Here is a 19,339-nt window from a genome sequence, read left to right as displayed (position 1 = left end):
TGGTACAGTGGTTAAGATGCTGGCCTAAAAGCCAGGGGGCTGTGAGTTCTAGTCCCACCTTAAACGAAAGCTGAATGGGTGACTTTGGGCCAGTCATTCTCTCACCTCAAACCACCTCAGAGGATTTTCGTCATAGGGAAAATAGGAAGAAAGAGCATTAACTGGGTTCACTGCCTTGAGTTATTATAAAGTAATAAATATGGAATAAAAATCTAACAATTAAACAACTGAAGGGAACAAGGGAGTGATTTCAGGACCAAAAATGTGTGAAACCATCATTCATGCACTAGTACTGATGATGTTACCTAGTTGGGGTAATGAAACATCTGCAAGAAAACAAGCAAGCTAAGAGAGCACCAAAGACCCCACATTCAACCCCAAGCTACAAATATTCTCCTTTATTGAAACCGTCATTATCACCACCTCATTTCTTTTTCCTTTAGTATGTTTTCATCTTTTTATCTCTCGTGAGGCCAGTTATTATTAGTAGAACTCTGGGGAATATTTTAAATGGATAGAGAATCAATGTAGTACCACATCCACACAATTGTAGCTCCACACTTTTTACTATGTGCGCAGTACACATTAAAAAGCAGTAGGGTTTGATCATGCAATCACAGCTATTTTCTTGACTTTTTTTTTCTTTTAAAATCCTCTCCTGCAGGAGGACCCATGTAGAAACTTATAGTTTCCTTGAGACAGGATCTTGAAATCAACTGAAGATCTGGCTAGGGAATTCTGGGACTTGAATTCCACCCATCTTAAAGTCGCCAGGGTTGGAAAAGCTACCCATCTCTCTACTAGAGGCTTTAGTTGTCAGAGGAGAACAACAACTTAATTTAGCATAAAATTCTTGGAGGTATGCAACAGTTATCAAGGCAAACTTTTACACTCTCCCAGGTACTTCTCACTGCAAGGCGACACCTGTTTCAACAGCAGGTATGCAAACAAATTGACAAGTCTCACAAAAGAAGAATCAGCTGTAAGGGTTTGGCAAGAAATGCCAACTTCAACTCATTGGCACAATGTGGGGTTGTTCTATGTTCTAGCCAAATATTTTAATCAAGGCCAGAGAAGGAAGTGAGAGATTGCCTAATTTCCATTCTATTATCAACCCTGAAGCTGGCCTCACTGAGCCCATTTTTAAGGCATCAGGGTTGCCACACTGGAGCTGAGGGATAGGGCCTGGGGAATAGAGATAGCTGGGGTTTTGTAGGCAAAACAAAATAGTTTCTCCTATGAACCAAGGACATTCCAACAACTAGCTGGAGAGAGGAGGAGAGAAGTAAACAGCAAGGCCACCAGGTGGCCGACTGCCTGGCTACAGCTCCCCAGCCAAGGGTAAAGCTCCCCAAGCCAGCCAAGGTGAAGAAGCTGCCGCGGAAGACAACAGAAAGGGGAAAATTCACCCACTAGGGCCATCGAGGTCTCCCTTCCCCCAACTGGAGAAGAGGGAACTCCAGCCCAGGGGCCCCAAATGCTGATGGCCTACGGCAGTGATGACAAAGGTGAGGACGACCAGATGGTAAGTGAAGCCATCCACTCATTCACCATCTGGTCGAGACTAGTAGTACAAAAGACAGGGGCACAGGGGGAAATGGAAGCATTCATTTGCACACACTGCCTGATCAACTACCCATGGTCCTAAAGCTAGGAATTGGGATGAAGACAATGACCTGACCCATACGATACGAGCAAGTCAATGACTCGTTGATAGTGGGAGCCCCTGCCACACTCCTCACCAAACCTATAAAGTTAGAAATGGGTCAGCACTGGGAACTTATCCGCTTTGTGGTGGCAGCAAAAATGACAGAAACAGTGATCCTAGGTCTGGCGTGGCTGGATAAATGCCCCCTCCCCCATCTCTTGGGAAGGAGGTTGCAGAAAGCTAAAACTGGGAATAGGCCCTCTTCCCCCTCCCAGCAACACCACAAAAGGAGCTGTCCAATGGCCGAGCAGCACTAAGTGAACCAAGAGAGCTGCAGCTGCCTCAGAGCTGCTCCCAGGTACCCCCCAGATCCCCAAAGAATACAGAAACTGGCTGGAGTGTTCAGGAAGGAAGAATGCAACATGCTACCCTCTCACTGCCCCACAGACTGTGCTATAGAGTTTGTACCGGGGGCTAAACTACCCAAGCCAAAGATGTACTCCCTAACCCCAAAAGAGATGAGAGAGCTGAGAGAATACATTGACACCAACCTAGACTGGAGATTTATCCAGATTTAAGTCCAGAGTGGCCACCCCCATCCTCGTCAAAGAGAAAAAAGACAGGTTGATGAGGCTCTGTGTGGATTTTAGGGGAATTAACGCCATATGGATGGAGAACGAGTACCCACTCCCCTTCATGAAAGACATGCTGGCTCACTTAAGCCAAGGGCCTCTGGTAGCTCAGACTGCTAAGACAGTCTGTTATTAACACAGCTGCTTGCAATTACTGCAGGTTCAAGTCCCACCAGGCCCAAGGTTGACTCAGCCTTCCATCCTTTATAAGGTAGGTAAAATGAGGACCCAGATTGTTGGGGGCAATAAGTTGACTTTGTATATAATATACAAATGGATGACGACTATTGCTTAACATAGTGTAAGCTGTCCTGAGTCTTTGGAGAAGGGCGGGATATAAATGCAAATTTAAAAAAAAAAAAAGGGAAGGGGTTCACCAAATTGGACCTGTGAGATGTTTACTATCGAGTGCAAATCAAGGATGGAGTCGCGTGGAAAATTGCCTTCAACTTCCCAGTTGAAGTTCCCTTCAACTTTAGGAAACTTCAAATTCAAAGTAATGCTCTTTGGCTTGCAAGAAACCCCTGCAGTGTTTATGAAACTGAAAAATGAGGTGGTACATGAACACCTGTATAAAGGGGTCCTCGTGTACTTAGATGACATTCTTATCTTCACTGAAACCTTGGAAGAACACATTAAGCTAATACATCAGGTAATGAAAAAAACTCCTTGCGACTAAACTATACGTGAAGCTGTCAAAATGCAAATTCCACAAGACCAGACCTGTGATGGTGAACGTGTGGCACATGTGCCACAGGGGGCATGCAGAGTCATCTCTGCAGGCACATGAGCCAATGCCCAGGTCAGCTCCACCGAGCATGCCTGCGCACCTCCCCCCACCAGCGGAGCCAGATATCACTAGCCGAATGGATGGACTTACTGAAAGCGGCATGGGAAAATACTAAACAAGCCCTACGAGAAGCAGCAAAGACCCATAAAGTGCAAGCCAAGAAACATTGTGCCCCGCCCCCCCTGTGCCATTCCAAGTGGGGAGCAAGGTTTACCTCTCAACGAAGTACCTAAAATTAAAGCTCCCTTGTAAATAGCTAGGACCAAAGTTTATAAGGCTTTTCCCTATAGTGAAAGTAATCAACCCTGTTACCATACAGCTTAAACTCCCCGCCTTGCTAGGGAAAGTGCATCCGGTCTTTCACAGCAGCTTGTTGAAGCCAGCAGCAGGCTCCCAGATCAGATCAGTAGATCCGGCAGCCACAAAACCAATTGTAGCATAAGGGAGGGGGACACATTACAAGATCAAGAAAATCCTAGATTCTAGGTTGCATAGGGGGCGGTTGCAGTATTTAGTGCAATGGAAGGGGTACCCACTCTCCAAAGTTACTTGGGTCAAGAGTTGGGCTGTGAAGGCAGATAGGTTAGTCAAACAGTTTCATGACTAGTACCCAGTGGTGAAATCCAATTTTTTTTACTACCGGTTCTGTGGGTGTGGCTTGGTAGGTGTGGCTTGGTGGGTGGGACAGGGGAAGGAGAATACAAAATCCCCATTCCCACCCCACTCCAGGTGGTATTTGCCGGTTCTCCAAACTGCTCAAAATTTCGCTACCGGTTCTCCAGAACCTGGCAGAACTTGCTGGATTTCACCCCTGCAAGTACCCCAGAAACCTAAGGGACCTCCAGAGGAAGGCTAGACTGAACCTTAATTATCACTATTTGTGATTTATTTTCTTTGCAGGGAGCCCTTTTCAATTGGGGGGGGCGCTTGTCAACCCTGAAGCTGGCCTCATCGAGTCCATTTTTTAGGCTTCAGAGTTACCACACTGGAGCTGAGGGATAGGGAGGGGGGAATAGAGATTGCTAGGGTTTTGTATCCAAAACTAAATAGTTTCTCCTGTGAACTAAGGACATTCCATCAGCTGGCTGGAGAGAGGAGGACAGAAGTAACCAGGAAACTGGCCAGTACCTAGGTTGGACAATGTGACTTATTGTTTGGGGGATAGGGAAACTTTCACTTTTTAATTAGGTGAAAACTGCGGGAACTCTCAGAGTTGGTTTTCATCAGTTTGTGCCAATATGATATCCCTAAATAAGGAATCTATCTGCCTTGGAGTTCGATTTACTATGGGTGTATTACTTGGGACACTGACAGCTATACTGTACAAGATAAGGGAGGGTGTGTGTGCTCTAAGAACGATTGAATCGTTGGTGGAATTTGATCTGTGGCCTTTTTTAGATCCATTTTCCTTTTCCTCCTGTAATTGTTGGCATCAACAGAGAATGCAAAAAAAAAAAAAAGGAGGGCTAACAAGTTTTCCTAGATGATTAATTTGCCTTCAGTCTCCACCCTTCCTGGGCACATTCCTGGTACTCAAAGCTATTCCTGATGTGGTTTCCGCTTGGGTTATCCTCTTTGAATCTTCCTCTTAAGGCCAAAGTCTTGCTGTGAAATATAGGAATGAAAGACCAATGGAAGCCCACATGATCTACATTTTGGACCATCCCAGTTCATGGACATTTGCTCCCACTTCAAGTAGTCCTCACCTTACAACAGTTCATTTACTGACCATTTGAAGTTATAAAGGTGCTGAAAAAGTGATTTATGGCAGTTTTTCACCCTTGCAATTGATGCATGATCAAAATTCAGACATTTGGCCACTGACTCAGTCCTTGAATTACACCCTCAATTGAGCCCAAAATTTCCACTGCTAAGCAAGACAATTGTTAAGAGAATTTTGCCCCATTTTACAACCTTTCTTGCCACCGTTATTAAATGAATTACACAGTTGTTCAGTTAGTAACACGGTTAAAGGAATCTGGCTTATCCATTGGCTTTGCTTGTCAGAAAGTCACAAAAGGTGATCACATGACTTGCCAAGCAGCTGAATGTTGTTCCTGTGACCATGAGGATCCTGCAACAGTTGTAAGTATGAAAATTGTTATAAGTCACTTTTTTCAGTGCCATAGTAACTTCGAATGGTCACTAAAAGAATGGTTGTATGTCAAGGACTACCTGTATATGCCATCTATCTCACTGTCCTAAGTGACTCTTGGGAGGCTTACAACAGTATAAAAGCATTAATTATAAAGACATTGAAAGTATTAAAATTAAGGTGGCCCAATGATGTGATTTTTTAAAATTGTAAAATACTTTCCACATATTTTTTCTAGAGCACAAATATGGAATTTCCAGATATTGTCGGACATCAACTCCCATCAGTCTAAGCCAGCAGGACCAATAATCAGAAGCAATGGCAGCTGTAGCTGCAAATCTTTTTGCACCTAGTTTAGATGGCACTAAGTTACCTCCATGCACAGCTCTTACACGCAAGGTACCAGTGCTATTACACTTACACTCTACAAACCTCATGTGCCAGTTTGAGGTTATAAGAGGTAAGCCACAATTACAAATGGTAATAGAGTTCACACCTGGCCAGAAACCTCCTCCACATTATTTGTTGAGATGTTCCTTGGTGAGCCCTAACATTGAAAACAGGCTTTGCCAGCTGAGTCCCAATTCAAATTAATTGCACTGTAAAAATCAACGTCCCGATAATTATCATTCATTTCACTATATAACATATCTTTTAAGTGGCAATACTCTTAGTCCATAATCATTGCCTTTTCTCTGATCAAAGTGCTTGTCCTAAGAAGCTATACTGTAGTGTGGTGGTACAAAATTGTAGGGAATTAGTCACCATGCAAAAAGGAAGGGAATCATAGATATAATTCTGGCAGAAGGATACCACAATTAAACTTATTATCTTGAGAATTGTTGCCTAGTAGAAGGAAGGGAGGCTCATGGACCTGGAGAGAAATCATGGGGATATCATTTAAATTTGGTGCCCAGTTTGGTTTAGTCGACACTGTACATCAGCGATATCCAACCTTGGCAACTTTTTTTATTTTATTTTTATTAAAAAGGATTTTTTATTTTTAAACAAACATACATAAAAGCATAACACCATCTTCAATTACAAATACAAACACAAACTGTATGTCGGTTGGTTACAAATCTTTTGTGCATTTTCACTGTAATCATAGCTTGTAGATTACCTAATTTTACATTTTATCAATCTAATATATATATATATATATACCAATATTTTGTCTACATTAATCATTTATTTAATTATAACTATTTCTTCTCTCACTTCATACAAAATATTCTAAAATTTAGGGTTAATTTATATTGTACCATTCCTTTCATCATCCTGAATCAATCCAATTATAATACATTTTTATGTTATATTTTGTATATTTCTACAATTTTTGTATTATAAGGATCTCTACCAAACTTTATCACCATATTTTCTTATCTAACCATTGATAAAATAAATCCCATATCTTATAATATTGTTTATCTTCCTGATCTCTAATTTCAAAGGTCAATTTGCTCATTTTGGCACATTCCATTATTTGCTTAATAACTTCGTCTTGCGTTGGTATTTTCCAATTTTTAGCAAACACAATTCTAGCCGCAATTGCTACATTCACAATCAAATATCTCAATTTTCTATTATATGTTTCAGGTGTAATCCCCAATAAAAAAAGCCAACCTTGGCAACTTTAAGGCTTATGGACTAACTCAGAATTCCCAGCCAGTTTAGTTGGCTGAGGAATTCTGGAAGTTGAAGTTCATAAGATTAAAAGTTGCCCAGATTGGGAACCTCTGCTCTACATCATCTCTTCCAATCTGACTGATTATGATTTAATCATGTCCCAAACATGCTTTTCCAAAGAAAAACAAAGTCCAGTTGCCTCTTGAAAAAGCATCTTTGGGGCAATCATGACCTGGATGACTGAGAATCACCACGGAGATTTGATCTTGTGTTATCAAGTTGGAGTTGACTCTTAGAATTCACCTAGATATGAATAATAAATCACATTTTACAATTTGGACAATAACTAGAATCAAAACATCTGATTTCAAGAAGTCTTAAACAGTTTTATCAAGTCCTTTCCAACTTAGTTTGAAGACTTGGGTCTCTTTCCTTTGTCATATATTCTCACAACCAGAATACAGAATAAAAAAGTTGGAAGGAATTTTTGATGTCTCCTAATTTAACCCCCTGCTCAAGCAGGAGACACTATATTATTCCAGACAGATGGCTTTCCAGTCTCTTCTGTACAAACCCACTCTGGGTGTGTTTTAGAATGAGAAGTAAAAGTCAGGCAAAGATTTCTCAAGAAGCTGCATAACTGAGTGGGAATTGGTACCCAGGTCTTCCCACTCCTAACCGCTAGGGGACACTCCCTTTCAAATAAATATTTGCTAGAACTGGCTGCAGTTAAGTCGAGTAAACAATACAAAGAAAGGCAAAGGCAAACCACTTGGAAAACACCCGCAATCATACAAGCTGCATAGTTTCAGTTCTGCAGCTATCCCAGCAAGTAAATTCATTTCTGTCTCCCATTCTACTTCATTCCAAGCATATCAATGTAACCCATAGAATCCAGCTGACAAAGTGGGGTCTTTTATATAAAATCTCTAGGAAAAAGGCTGCAGGATTTTTATGTTCGTGTGAAAGCAAATTAAAATGAACCCACTGACATTTTTTTTTAAATTAGCAGTGAAACTACTGGATTTCTTTAACTGAAGTCGATTTATCAAATCCAAGGACAAAATAATTGCTGAATGTACAATATTTATCTTCCTCTGTGCAAGAATCATCAGTTGCTGATTAGAAAAGGATTAAAGCCATACTGATTAGGTCACATTGTCTCTTGATAGGTGGGCATTCATGCATGTTTTGCATAATATTATGATGTGCTGTGATCTACCTCTTACAAGCTGAACAAGGGTAAAATGCACGTTTCTCTGTCTGGACTCAGGTCATTTTTGTTTATTTGCATCCCACCTTTATTACTTTTACAATAACTCAAGGCAGCAAACATATTCCACATACTTTCTTCCTTCAATTTTCCCCACAACAATCCTGCGAGGTGGGCTGGGCTGAGAGAGAGTACCTGGTCCAAGATCACCCAATTGGCTTTTATGTCTAAGGTGGGACTAGAACTGAGGGTCTGCTGGTTTCTAGCCTAGAGTGTTAACTACTAAACCAAACGGACTCTGGTCATAAGTTGCCTATCCATTTTTTAAAAAGCATTTTATGCAGCTGATAACAGTTTGTGACCATCACAACTGATGCCCAAATGCATATATTAATCTAATCAGCACGCTGGACTTGCTTTCAACATGGTTATTTTTTCTGGTGCTAGCCAATTTGTGGAACTAAACTCATTATGTGTAGATTCAGATCCTGCTCAACCATAAAACTTTTAATCTAGGCTACTTTGTTGCACTACACCAGACAATTTCCTTCCTCGTGACATCTAACCCTGACTCACAAGGAGGAAGTGAACAATGACTGTCTTCCCCTCCCAGGCCAATATTGTCTTCTTTGGTTTGCAGTGGCTTTCCAAAATACCCAAGCACAGAATAACTATTCAGATCCCAAAATACACAAACCCCCCTCCTCCTTTTTACTGGAATGTAGTGTTTGCAACTCCAGAATTCAATAAGACACCCTCATACGATAAAGATGTCTTAGGGGAAGAATTTCTACTATAGCAATGGTGATGATGTTTACATTATTTACATTTTAATATCTGGAATTTTAAAAAGCATTATTTATCAGTCTAAAAGTCAATTTCGGCATGGTCTTGTTTGCAGGATCCTCGATTTCATCAGTTCAAAATCTGCCAAACAGGGAAGGCTCTCATATTAAATGCATATATTCTTCTAATCAGCAACCTTGGACTTGGTTTCACTGAAACATGGTTTATTTTACTGGCATTAGCCAACTTGTGGGAGCGAATTCATTACATGCAGGTTCACATCCTACTCGACCACACAACTTTTAATCCAGGCTACTTTGATCACAGTTTATTAGTCCCATCTACAAGATGCCACTTTCGCTGTCAAAAGACTAAGCTCCCCAACTATCCCTCTCTAGACACCGTTTCCAAAGTAGCGGGGGGGGGCGGGGGAAAGGTGCTCCATTGCAGTCCGCTCCTCTGCGCGCAACAGCAGCGCCAAAGGCGCTCTGCACAGGCACAGAGGCCAGTCGGTTTCAGGGCTGGCGCCGCCCAGCCACGCCATCTCTCCAGACCGCCCCCCCCGCCTCCCGCCCCACTTCGTGCCGAACCAAGCGCTTCTTCCCCGCGGGCGGGCGGGCGGGCGGGCGCGCATGTTCCCTCCCCTTTGATCAGCTCTGCAGTTTATTTGCATAGCCGCCGCGATTGGCTGGGCGGAAAGAGGAAGGCGCGGAGGGGGAAGCCCGCAGAAAGGAGGAGGGAGGGAGGGGGGAGAGGCCAAAAAAGAGAGAGAGAGAGAGAGAGAGAGAAGGGGGAGGAGACACCTTTGTTTCACAGCCTGGGTTTGTAAACAAGAGGAAGTCTAGACTCCCAGCTGGGGCTCTTGGCGGGGGGCTGCGGGTCTGTCGGCGGGGCGACTCCCCTCCCCAAAAGCCGCATCAAGGCACCATCCGACGTGGGGGCGCTTCAGCCGCTGCTCTTCGGACAGGTGAGATCTGGGGGCGGGTGTGGGGGGAAGGGCTTTAGGGAAACGGCGGCGTCCGTGGACGCCTCTCCCCCACGACAGTCAGGTGGTGCGTGTCTGTCTGTCCCTGGGTGCATAAAAACACGCAGGTGCTGTGGATCATATACCGTCCTGCAAGAATGGAGGGAGGGGGATGCAGTGGGTGGCTGGTGGGCGCGGATTTCCAGGGAGTGACCCACTGACCCCCTCGAAAGGCGAACGCATCTGAATAGCTGGAGAGGGATGGAAAGGAGGATTCCGGTGGATCCTTTTCAGAGGATTCCAACTGTTGTTCAGACCACGCGAAGTGGGAATTTTCTATAGGATAACCCCACGTTCCTTTTGTTATTTCAGCAGGGGATTTTATCTCCTCCCTTCGCGATGGCCCGTATCTCCTCTAACCCGACAGGAAATGCTGTAGAGAGGGATCGGTTTTCAAGAGTCACTAATTCGGGATCAGGTGGCATCCTTTATGTATTGAGCAGCCGGGGTTGCGTTTTGTCCTTTGGAGGGATAGTTTCCAGCACAATATCGATTTGGTTGGTAGCCAAACAAGTCATAACCATGGCACTGTTTATCAAAGCTAGTTTTAACCCTCTCTTAGTCTCTCTGAGCAAGTAGATTTCTTTCTTTTCTCTGGTCCATCAGTCAGGAAAATGTAATTTGTTTTTCAGCTTGCCATGCTGCTGTTTCAAAAGTTTTAACAGAAGGAGGGGGGGCAGTGATTTGCACCTCCAACTTTTCTTTCCATATCCTTTATTCTTATTCTAAAGTTCACATTTTAGGAAGTTTTTTTTTTAAAAAACAGGAAAATGTTTGCATGAGTGGCCCTGCAATTTATATGGAAATATGAAATTTGGCCTATTACTCAACAGCTGTCCCTTTCTGAAGTTAAAATGCTGCTATTTACCTCTGACACAGAACACAAACACAAATTTTCAGTTTATGACTACCATCCCACCAGCTCTATCATCAACTGTTCCACCCTCTTCTTCTACATGTATATTTCAAGCTTCCTGTTTAATAGTTATAAAAATAAGTAAATATAAAGTGCACATGATTGTTACAATAAAAATAAACCAAGATACTTCAACTTGTCTCATCTTTTTCTCTATTTCCATTTCTCTCTTATGAAAGGGTCCCCAAGAGCCTTATTTTTGAGTGTGTTTTTATACATTTGACACATCAGATCCACTATATTTCCCTGAGGTTCATATTATTTCAATATATCATGCCCATGTTTACGTCTTACTTGCTATACCAGAATCAAATTGCTATATATGAACAAATAAGTATATTGTCCTTAGTGCACCATATAACATGACAATAGTCATCTTTTCCATTTTCAAAACAAGAGATAAGCTGAATGCTTATTTATAGGGCTCACGTATAAAACTAATCAGCTTAAGAAGATCCCTCCTCATACCTGGTATATATTTTCCTCATCATAATAAATGAAAAGCCCTACTGTCTTCTGAAATAAATTTGCAAAAGGTAGTATTTGAATTGCATGCTCCAGTTCATTTGGTGTTCAGACAAAAATATATACGTATTTCCTGTCCACATCCAGTAGAAAAATAAGTAATAAATTGCTGGTAAACAAGCCATATTAGTTATGGCTAGTATGTTTCTATTGTCTCTTAAGACTGTCTTGGATATGGTTTAGAAGAGAATCTCAGTTGCAACTGTTACTGGAAATATTATGCCATTTATTAAGAAGAAGAATATTTTTGTTACAGTTCTTTGGGAAGTTTGTTGGCATTTTTGTAAGGTACATAGATTGAGAGCAAATAATGCAATGTTATTTTTTAAAAAAAATCTTTTTCAAGAGTATAAACATTTTTTTTAAAAAAAGAACATTTTTAAAAAAAAACTTTCTTCTTTGTTTCCTTCCTTTTACTTCTTCCTTTATTTCTCCTGTCTAGCTACTTCCTTTTCATCCCTTGTTATATTCCTCTCTGCCATTATTCTACCAATAATTTCTGGTGTTCACTGTAGATCCTTAGAGAAATTAGGGAGAAATTTAAAAAGATGTAGGGGGACTCCCTATGCCACGGTGACGTAAAGTGGATATCGGTGACGTAAAGTGGATATCGTAGTCACCCTAAGAGGAAGAGAGAAAAAGGGGAAAATCTTTAAGTTCTCCCAAATGCTAAGATCTTCCTAAAATAAAAAAAGCCAAAGCACAAATGTATGGAGTCTCGGCCAACATTTTTCCCCGGATCAGCATTTCCTTGCCTGCCCAACTGGCTGGTTTGCTTCTTTCAAAGAAGCACCTTTCTCCTCCTCCACTATGAGGTTCCAGGCAACCACTCACCCACCCCCTTTGAAAACCAAGCCTCCATCCTTCCTTGCAAAGATTCTCCTCTTGCCCGCCTCCCATCAAATACCTCTCCAGCTGATTGGTTTAGCCCACTGTATTTTCTAGAAATCCCTCCGCTCTGCTCCTCCCTCTCCTCTCATCCTCGGGGCTGCTTTGTGTCCTACCCCATTCTTCTGCAGCCAGCTGTCTTGTCTCAAGTTGTGCCTTACACTTCAGGTATGTCTCTACTTCCTCTGGCTTGGCTTCACTTAAGTGGTCACCATTCGTGCCACACAATTCTTAAAGCTCTTTGTTGTGTTTCTCTGAAGCCCTTCCTTCCTCCCCCATCTCTGGGCATCATGTAACATAATTCCTCTAGATTCCTTCTGTCCTCTTCCTGACTTAGTGAAGAACCCTTCATCATTTCACAGCTCTAAATACTGCCTGCTATTCTGTGACAAGCTGTTGATGTCTGTCACCACCAAGTATGCTTTCTAGACTTCGCTGCTTTCTGCCTTGATCTTCCCTTCCATCTCAACCAAAGCAGAGGGCAGTTGCCAGTTTGATCTAGTGGTAAAAGACTAAAAACCAGGAGACTGTGAGTTCTAGTCCCACCTTAGGCACGAAAACTAGTTGGTTGACTCTGGGCCAGTCCCTGTTTCTTAACCCAACTAACCTCACAGGGTTGTTGTTGGAGGAATAGTAGGAGGAAGGTTTGCTGCCTTGAGTTATTTGTAATAGTAATAGAGATGGGATGCAAATAAAAAAAATGATCTGAATCCAGATATACTTTGAGGTCTTGGGCTATTTATAAAAATAATGAAGGTGGGGTTAAAAAAATATATCTGCGTGCAAAAGCCCATGCTGCAAAAGTGAAAACTGGTCATAGGTTTGGGGTATGTGGGTGGTTATAATACTTGACAGTTATGTCCACAATCTGGCAGAATAAAGAAAACAAAAAGTTAAATGTCTGATTTTATATCCAGGGTGTTCATGGTTTGGAGAGATACTAGGAAAACCTAACATGAATTAATTGGAAGGGTGGCTTGGAAAGTTAAAATCTTTGAGTGTTATTCTATGGTACTTTTCTTTTATCACAGGCTGATGGCTGTGACCTATATCCTGGGGTTAATTACAGGCTGAGTCTCTCAAGAAGCTGCCGAGGGAGGGAGGGAGGGAGGGAGGGAGGGACAGCACGTGGTATTGTTTTTATTTAGATACCAGAGTCGTTACACAGAACCTGGCCAGTTCCCAGAGCTAAGAAACAAAATCTTGGCATACTGACTCTAGATCTGTAAACTATCACTTCTGGCAGGTTCTCTATAGGTTGGTGATCCGGCTCTCGCCTCTTCCTCTTTTTTAGGGCTTTCTTCTGCCCCACTGCAGCGCCTCCTCCAGGAGCTGTTTAGTTCTCCACAACTCTCCTGCTGCTTTTCTCGAGTTGTGACTCTGACCACAATGGTGAGGCTGTCCAAACCCAAAACCTTTCAGGCCTATCTGGACAACTGTCACCGTCGGTACAGTTGCGTGCATTGCCGGGCCCACCTGGCTAATCACGACGATCTCATCTCCAAGGTAAGAAAAAGGGAATGGGATACGCCTGCTGTACTCCTCTAGACAAGATTACAGCGTCCAAAGAAAAGGAGCTGCTGTGTCTTCATTAGCTTTTTTAAAAAAAACAAAACTATAAAGCGCTTTATTACCAAAAGAGAATTAAAAAAAAGCCAACATAGAAAGGAAGCCATATTTTCTTATCTTATATCTCAGTGTAAGATTACTACTGTGAATTTTCTGTGTTCCTTTAAAATTTGTCAGTCTTGCCATAAGTAAGTACAGGTAGTCCTCAACTTAACAACCGTTCGTTTAGTGACCATTTGAAGTTACAACAGCACTGAAAAAATGACTTACAACTGAATCTCGCGGTTACAACGGCTGTAGCATCCCCATGGTTACCTGATAAAAATTTGAGTGCTTGACAACTAGCATGTATTTATGATGGTTGCAGCGTCCCAGGTCATTTGACCATTATTTGCAGCCTTCCCAGATGGGTTCTGACAAGCAAAGTCAATGGCGGAAGCCAGATTTGCTTAACAGGCACAGTTATTCACTAGTCCCAATTGTGGTCATAAGACGAGGATTACCTGTAAGTCATTTCAGTGTCAGTGTCAAAGAATGTCTTAAACATTTTTACCCTAACATAGCAATATTAATGTTGTAAATTAAATACAGAGGCTTGGGAATGTGGATTATAGATTAATATAGATTAAGCAAGCCAAACTTTGGCAGGCATGGTTTGTTGGAGAAATCACCACCTCCCAAGCAAACCACAATTTAAATCTGGAAGCTTCTCCTCTGGGAATAACGCAGTTAAAAACAGGCAAAGAAGGGGGAGACGGGGCCCTTCAAGCAGCAGCCCCCAACTGCAATGTCATGTCTCTTTCCAGAGCCACCTTACTGATGCTGCAGAATTTCTGAGCAGTAAAAGATGGGACATTATTTGGGACTAGAAGAAAGGGATGAGGAGAAGGGCAATGGGGGTTGTTATAGAGGGCAATGGGTTCTTTCAGAGACGCCTGCCTAGGCTTTTCTGCCACCTCCACCCTAGTTCTCAAGACCTTAGAAGGGCAACAGGTCTCAGCAGCTGCTGATTAATCATTAAATTCAGTTTCATGGGTTTGAAAGCAAACTAGAAAATAAACAAGGAAATGGGGAAGAGATCCTCTGGCTGCTTGCCATCAGCCAAGCAGGACAGGAAGATAAGTAGCTGGTCTAGAACCAAAGTCTCCAAAAGATGATAAGCAGCTGAGACAGGCTGAAGGCTGTTCCTGAGATTTGGGTTCCCAAGGTTGGAGGGGGGACCAAACTGGGAGACAGAGCGGCGAGGAAGAGAAATAATTCTGGGAACTATTCAAGGTTGGTTGGTGGCCATTTGTTTTAATAGGGACAGGAAAGTATCTTGTTTTTGATCTATGCTCTTTTATTGCAGTCTTTTCAAGGAAGTCAAGGACGGGCATATCTCTTCAACTCTGTGTGAGTATTACAAAAGAGGAGCATATTTTGGAAGGGAAAAAAATACCGTATTTTTTTGCACTATAAGATCCTCCAGACCATAGACGCACCTAGCTTTTGGGGAGGAAAACAAGAAAAAAAAATCTGCCTCTGCCTCCCAGCCCCAGCACATGGCTCGTCAGGGCTCCACTCTGTTGTGCCCACCACCGGTCAACTGAGCGACAGCTAGAACCCGACCTCCTGTAGCACTGCCAATCAGCGGACTGGCCGACCAGAAACAGTGCTATTGCGGCCTCCTCTGTGTCTGCGGCCTCCACTGGAGAACGCTGGAGCCTCTGCTCCAGCATTGGGCAATATTCGCTCCATAAGATGCAGAGGGGGGGGGGGAGTGCGTCTTATAGTGCAAAAAATACAGTATATACTGCACTCTCTCATAGGATCTTAACTGTGTTAAGTTGGCAATCCCCAATCGTTGCGTCTTGACCGCCCATCTGGAGGGGAAGAAGGGAACTGGGCCACATGAGTGGTGGGCCTGGCACATGCGTGCATGCAGCTTTTGCACAAGTGGCAGGTGGCATGCACAAGCGCAAGTGCCTACTGGCCTACCACTTATAAAAGTTGAGCTGCACATGTGCACTCCAGCCAGCCGCACATGCGGCCCAATTCCGAATAGGCCGTGGCCCAGTAGTAGAATGCAGCCCAGGGGTTGGGGACCCCAGTGTTCAGTGGCATCATCTGAGGCCAGGACAGATGAGATGGGATGTTTAGTTTACAATGAGAAGAGCAGCAGGTCCCTGCTGTATCCTAATTCTATGTCTGAATGCCGACTGAGCTGGTAACTCCTCTTGTCCTGCTGTACTGCATCTTCTATAAGGAATCACAGACTCAATTCATAACACCTTAGCCGATAAAGTATTGGAGAAATACTGATCTTTTTTATGTGCAGCTATTGTTATCAGATCGGTATGAAGTAGTTTATCTGAAGGTGGCCAGATTCTGCTATGCTGCATGTAAAATTAGGCAAATTTTAGCTGCCCACTTTTAATCCACTACCAGTTGCAATATATTATTCTGTCTGTCTTTTGTTTTTAATTTTACTATTATTATTGTTTTGGTGCTTTTGTTTGTAAAAGAGGTAGTAAGTAGTCAGCACTTGTATCCACAGCAGAGAGGACTTCATTTAACCAAATAATCCTCTCTTGAGAAAAATCTAGCCACCTATCTGAAAGAAAAGATCTCACACTGAAGACCTTCCTCTACCACCTTTGGGGCATCTTAGCTTGAAGGACCAGCAGAAGAGACAATCTCTCATTTTCATTGGACCTTAGCTGAAACAGAGGAAACCAGAAGCAATTAGGCTATTAAGATAGTAGAATGAGAAAAGGTGGGAGTAGGTTTCAGTAAAAGATAACCTAATAGGCTAATCTCCCTTTTTCCAAAACAGTCAATCCAGCAGGAGTGCAGGGTATTTAGATAAAATTCAAAGACGTAGGAGACCTTCAAAGCAAACTTAAAACATTTCAGTACTAGTATTGATTGGCACATCATTCCAAACTGAAACTCACACCACATTTAAGAAGGTTATTTCCCAGTGATTGCATAAGAATGAATGAATTCTGCGAATGAGTTGCAGGAACAACTAGGTATTCATAGGTTTTTGCTATTTTGATAGCAGAGCCCCAGCCTGGATGTTAGCCAGGTAGACCCTCTCCTAATAGGCAGGCCCTTGTTTGCGTCTGTGCATTGCACAATTGAGTTTCACCATAAGGTTAGAAACTATTTTTGGTCTCTTTCCTTCCCAGCTCCAGCCTATCTCTGTAGCACTGTATTTCAAAATACCTTGGTAGACCGCAAGACAGAGAAATCCTGGCCCTCCTTTCCACATGGGGGTTGTGGGCTGACCTCCCTCATTGGGAGTTGTGTTTCAGAAGCCACCGAGTGACTCTGAAGCGGGACACAATCCAAATCCTGGAATTATCTCCATTTTCATGTCCAGTTTGTGAGAAAGTTTTGGGCTTGTCCTTATCCCGGTGTGCTTCCAAACCAACCTAACAGAACTGGGGAAATCAAATCCCACCTTTTTCCCCACTCGAAGATCAAACTGACCCTGGGCTTTGTCAAGCACCCACAAAGGGAATAGAACCATTGTTCTGGCATTGTTCTGGGTTAAGCTCCTAAGAACAATTCCATGGATTTCATTTCATTCCTTGATTGATTTCCATTGTCAGTGATTTCAAGGCAAAGTAGAACTCGTACTAGGAAAACAGGATGGAACAGATGGGGACTGTTAAAACTAAGGTGACATTGTGTTTTCTTTTGGCTCCATACAGAGTGAATGTTGGATGTGGCCCAGCAGAGGAACGTGTTCTGCTGACGGGCCTGCATGCTGTAGCTGACATATACTGTGAAAACTGCAAGACCACCCTTGGATGGAAATATGTGAGTATCCTGCTTTGTGCCCTCCTCTTCCTTTCCCTCCCTAAAACAATTGCACCACTAATAGCTGGCTTCCACCTGTATCGTTCCTTTCTCTTCTTCTTCTTCTTCCTCTTCTTCTTCTTCTTTTACAGGAACAGGCCTTCGAGACTAGCCAGAAATACAAGGAAGGCAAATTCATAATTGAACTGAACCACATGATTAAGGACAATGGCTGGGATTGAAAGCCAACCAGCATCTTTGGACAACTGTATGTAGGGGGTGGAGCCTAAGAAATGTCAAATTTCCACCAAGCCTGCCTCTACCTTCTCAACCATTGGATTGCCATCCCAGGCACCACCAGGAGCACCTGAGTTGTGAAGGAGGAGGTGGTGCTCTTGCCAGAGAGACACACCCACAGCTCAGACACGTTAACTTCCTGTGGTCCAAAGATGGGAGCTCCAGAACACCGTTGGGCCATGGACTGTGTGCAAGCAGGGACTGGGGGGGGGGAGGACTACGGCTGGCTCTGTTGTCCAAAGAGAGTCTGTATTAAGAGAAATATAGAGGGGAAATGTACATTGTGAGGGAGAAGGGAAACGTTAGGCGTGTACAGTACCTGTGTGTGTGTGTGTGTGTGTGTGTGTGTATGTTGTTATATAAATAAAAGCATTGAAGTGATGGAGGTGGGTATTTTTTCTTCCTTCTACAGGAGGGTAGTTGGTAGACTAGAGCAGGGGCTTCCAACCTTGGCAACTTTCAGACCTGTGAACTTCAACTCCCAGAGTTCCTCAGCCAGCAAAGCTAGCTGAGGAATTCTGGGAGTTGAAGTCCACAAGTCTGAAAGTTGCCAAGGTTGGAGACCCCTGGACTAGAGCAAGGGAGACAATATAAATTCCTTGGGCAGTTCCCAGCTTAGCTAATTAAAGCTAAGGCTTGGATGTTTTATTTCTATCCAATCAATCTGAAACATTCAAGACATTCTGTGAGCAGTGGTACAAAACCAGCAAATCAGTATTTGTAAGTTTCACTAGCCATACGTTGGGTTTTTTCCTAATTTATTAGATTTTTATCCTACCTTTATTATTTTTTATAAATAAGGCAGCGAGCATACCTTTTGCTCCTTCTTCCTCCTATTTTCCCTGTGACAACAGCCCTGTGAGATGGGTTGGGAATGACTGGCCCAAAGTCACCCAGCTGGCTTTCATGCCTAAGACGGCACTAGAACCATAGCCAATGAGTAGTCCTGAATGGGTCTATGTCTACATGGAGGGAAGTAAGCAGTGGGGTACTTCAAGGTTCTGTCTTAGGCCCAGTACTCTTCAATATCTTCATAAACGACTTAGATGAGGGAATAGAAGGGGAGCTTACCAAATTGGTAGATGATACTAAACTGGCAGAAATAGCTAACACCCTAGAACAGGAGTGTCAAACTCATGGCCTGTGGGCTGGATGCGTCATGTGCTGGCCCCGCCCCCACCCAGTTTAGCGAAGAGGAAAAAAGACCTGATATGTCACGAGACATTGGCGTGATGACATTTTTGACACTCCTGCCCTAGAAGGTTGGCTTAAGATCCAGATGGATCTTGACAGACTTGAATGCTGGGCCCTATCTAACAAAATGAAATTCAATGTAGAGAAAACTAAAGTCTTAATACTTAGGCAAGAAAAACCAAAAGTACACATATAGACTGGGTGAAACTGTCACAGTAACTGTGAGAAGGATCTTGGAGTCTTAGTGGACAATTAGCTAAATATGAGCCAGCAGTGCGCAGCGGCAGTCAAAAAAGCCAATGCAATCCTAAACTGCATTAGCAGAGGGATACAATCAAGATCAA

The 19,339-nt window shown here is 43.0% G+C and overlaps 1 protein-coding gene across 1 annotated transcript; it reads left to right on the top strand.

Moving 5' to 3' along the window:
- Positions 1 to 9,592: 9,592 nt before the first annotated feature.
- Positions 9,593 to 18,182, top strand: YPEL3 (yippee like 3). Its single transcript, XM_058181433.1, has 5 exons — positions 9,593 to 9,760; positions 13,441 to 13,652; positions 15,064 to 15,107; positions 17,417 to 17,525; positions 17,657 to 18,182. The coding sequence occupies exons 2-5, from the start codon at positions 13,536 to 13,538 to the stop codon at positions 17,744 to 17,746; spliced, it is 360 nt and encodes a 119-aa protein (XP_058037416.1). The 5' UTR covers positions 9,593 to 9,760; positions 13,441 to 13,535; the 3' UTR covers positions 17,747 to 18,182.
- Positions 18,183 to 19,339: the final 1,157 nt, after the last annotated feature.

Source organism: Ahaetulla prasina, chromosome 4, assembly GCF_028640845.1.
Source record: "Ahaetulla prasina isolate Xishuangbanna chromosome 4, ASM2864084v1, whole genome shotgun sequence".
NCBI classification, from domain to species: Eukaryota; Metazoa; Chordata; class Lepidosauria; order Squamata; family Colubridae; genus Ahaetulla; species Ahaetulla prasina.
Note: the sequence above shows the minus strand (reverse complement) of the source record. Positions and strands in the feature narration are given on the sequence as shown.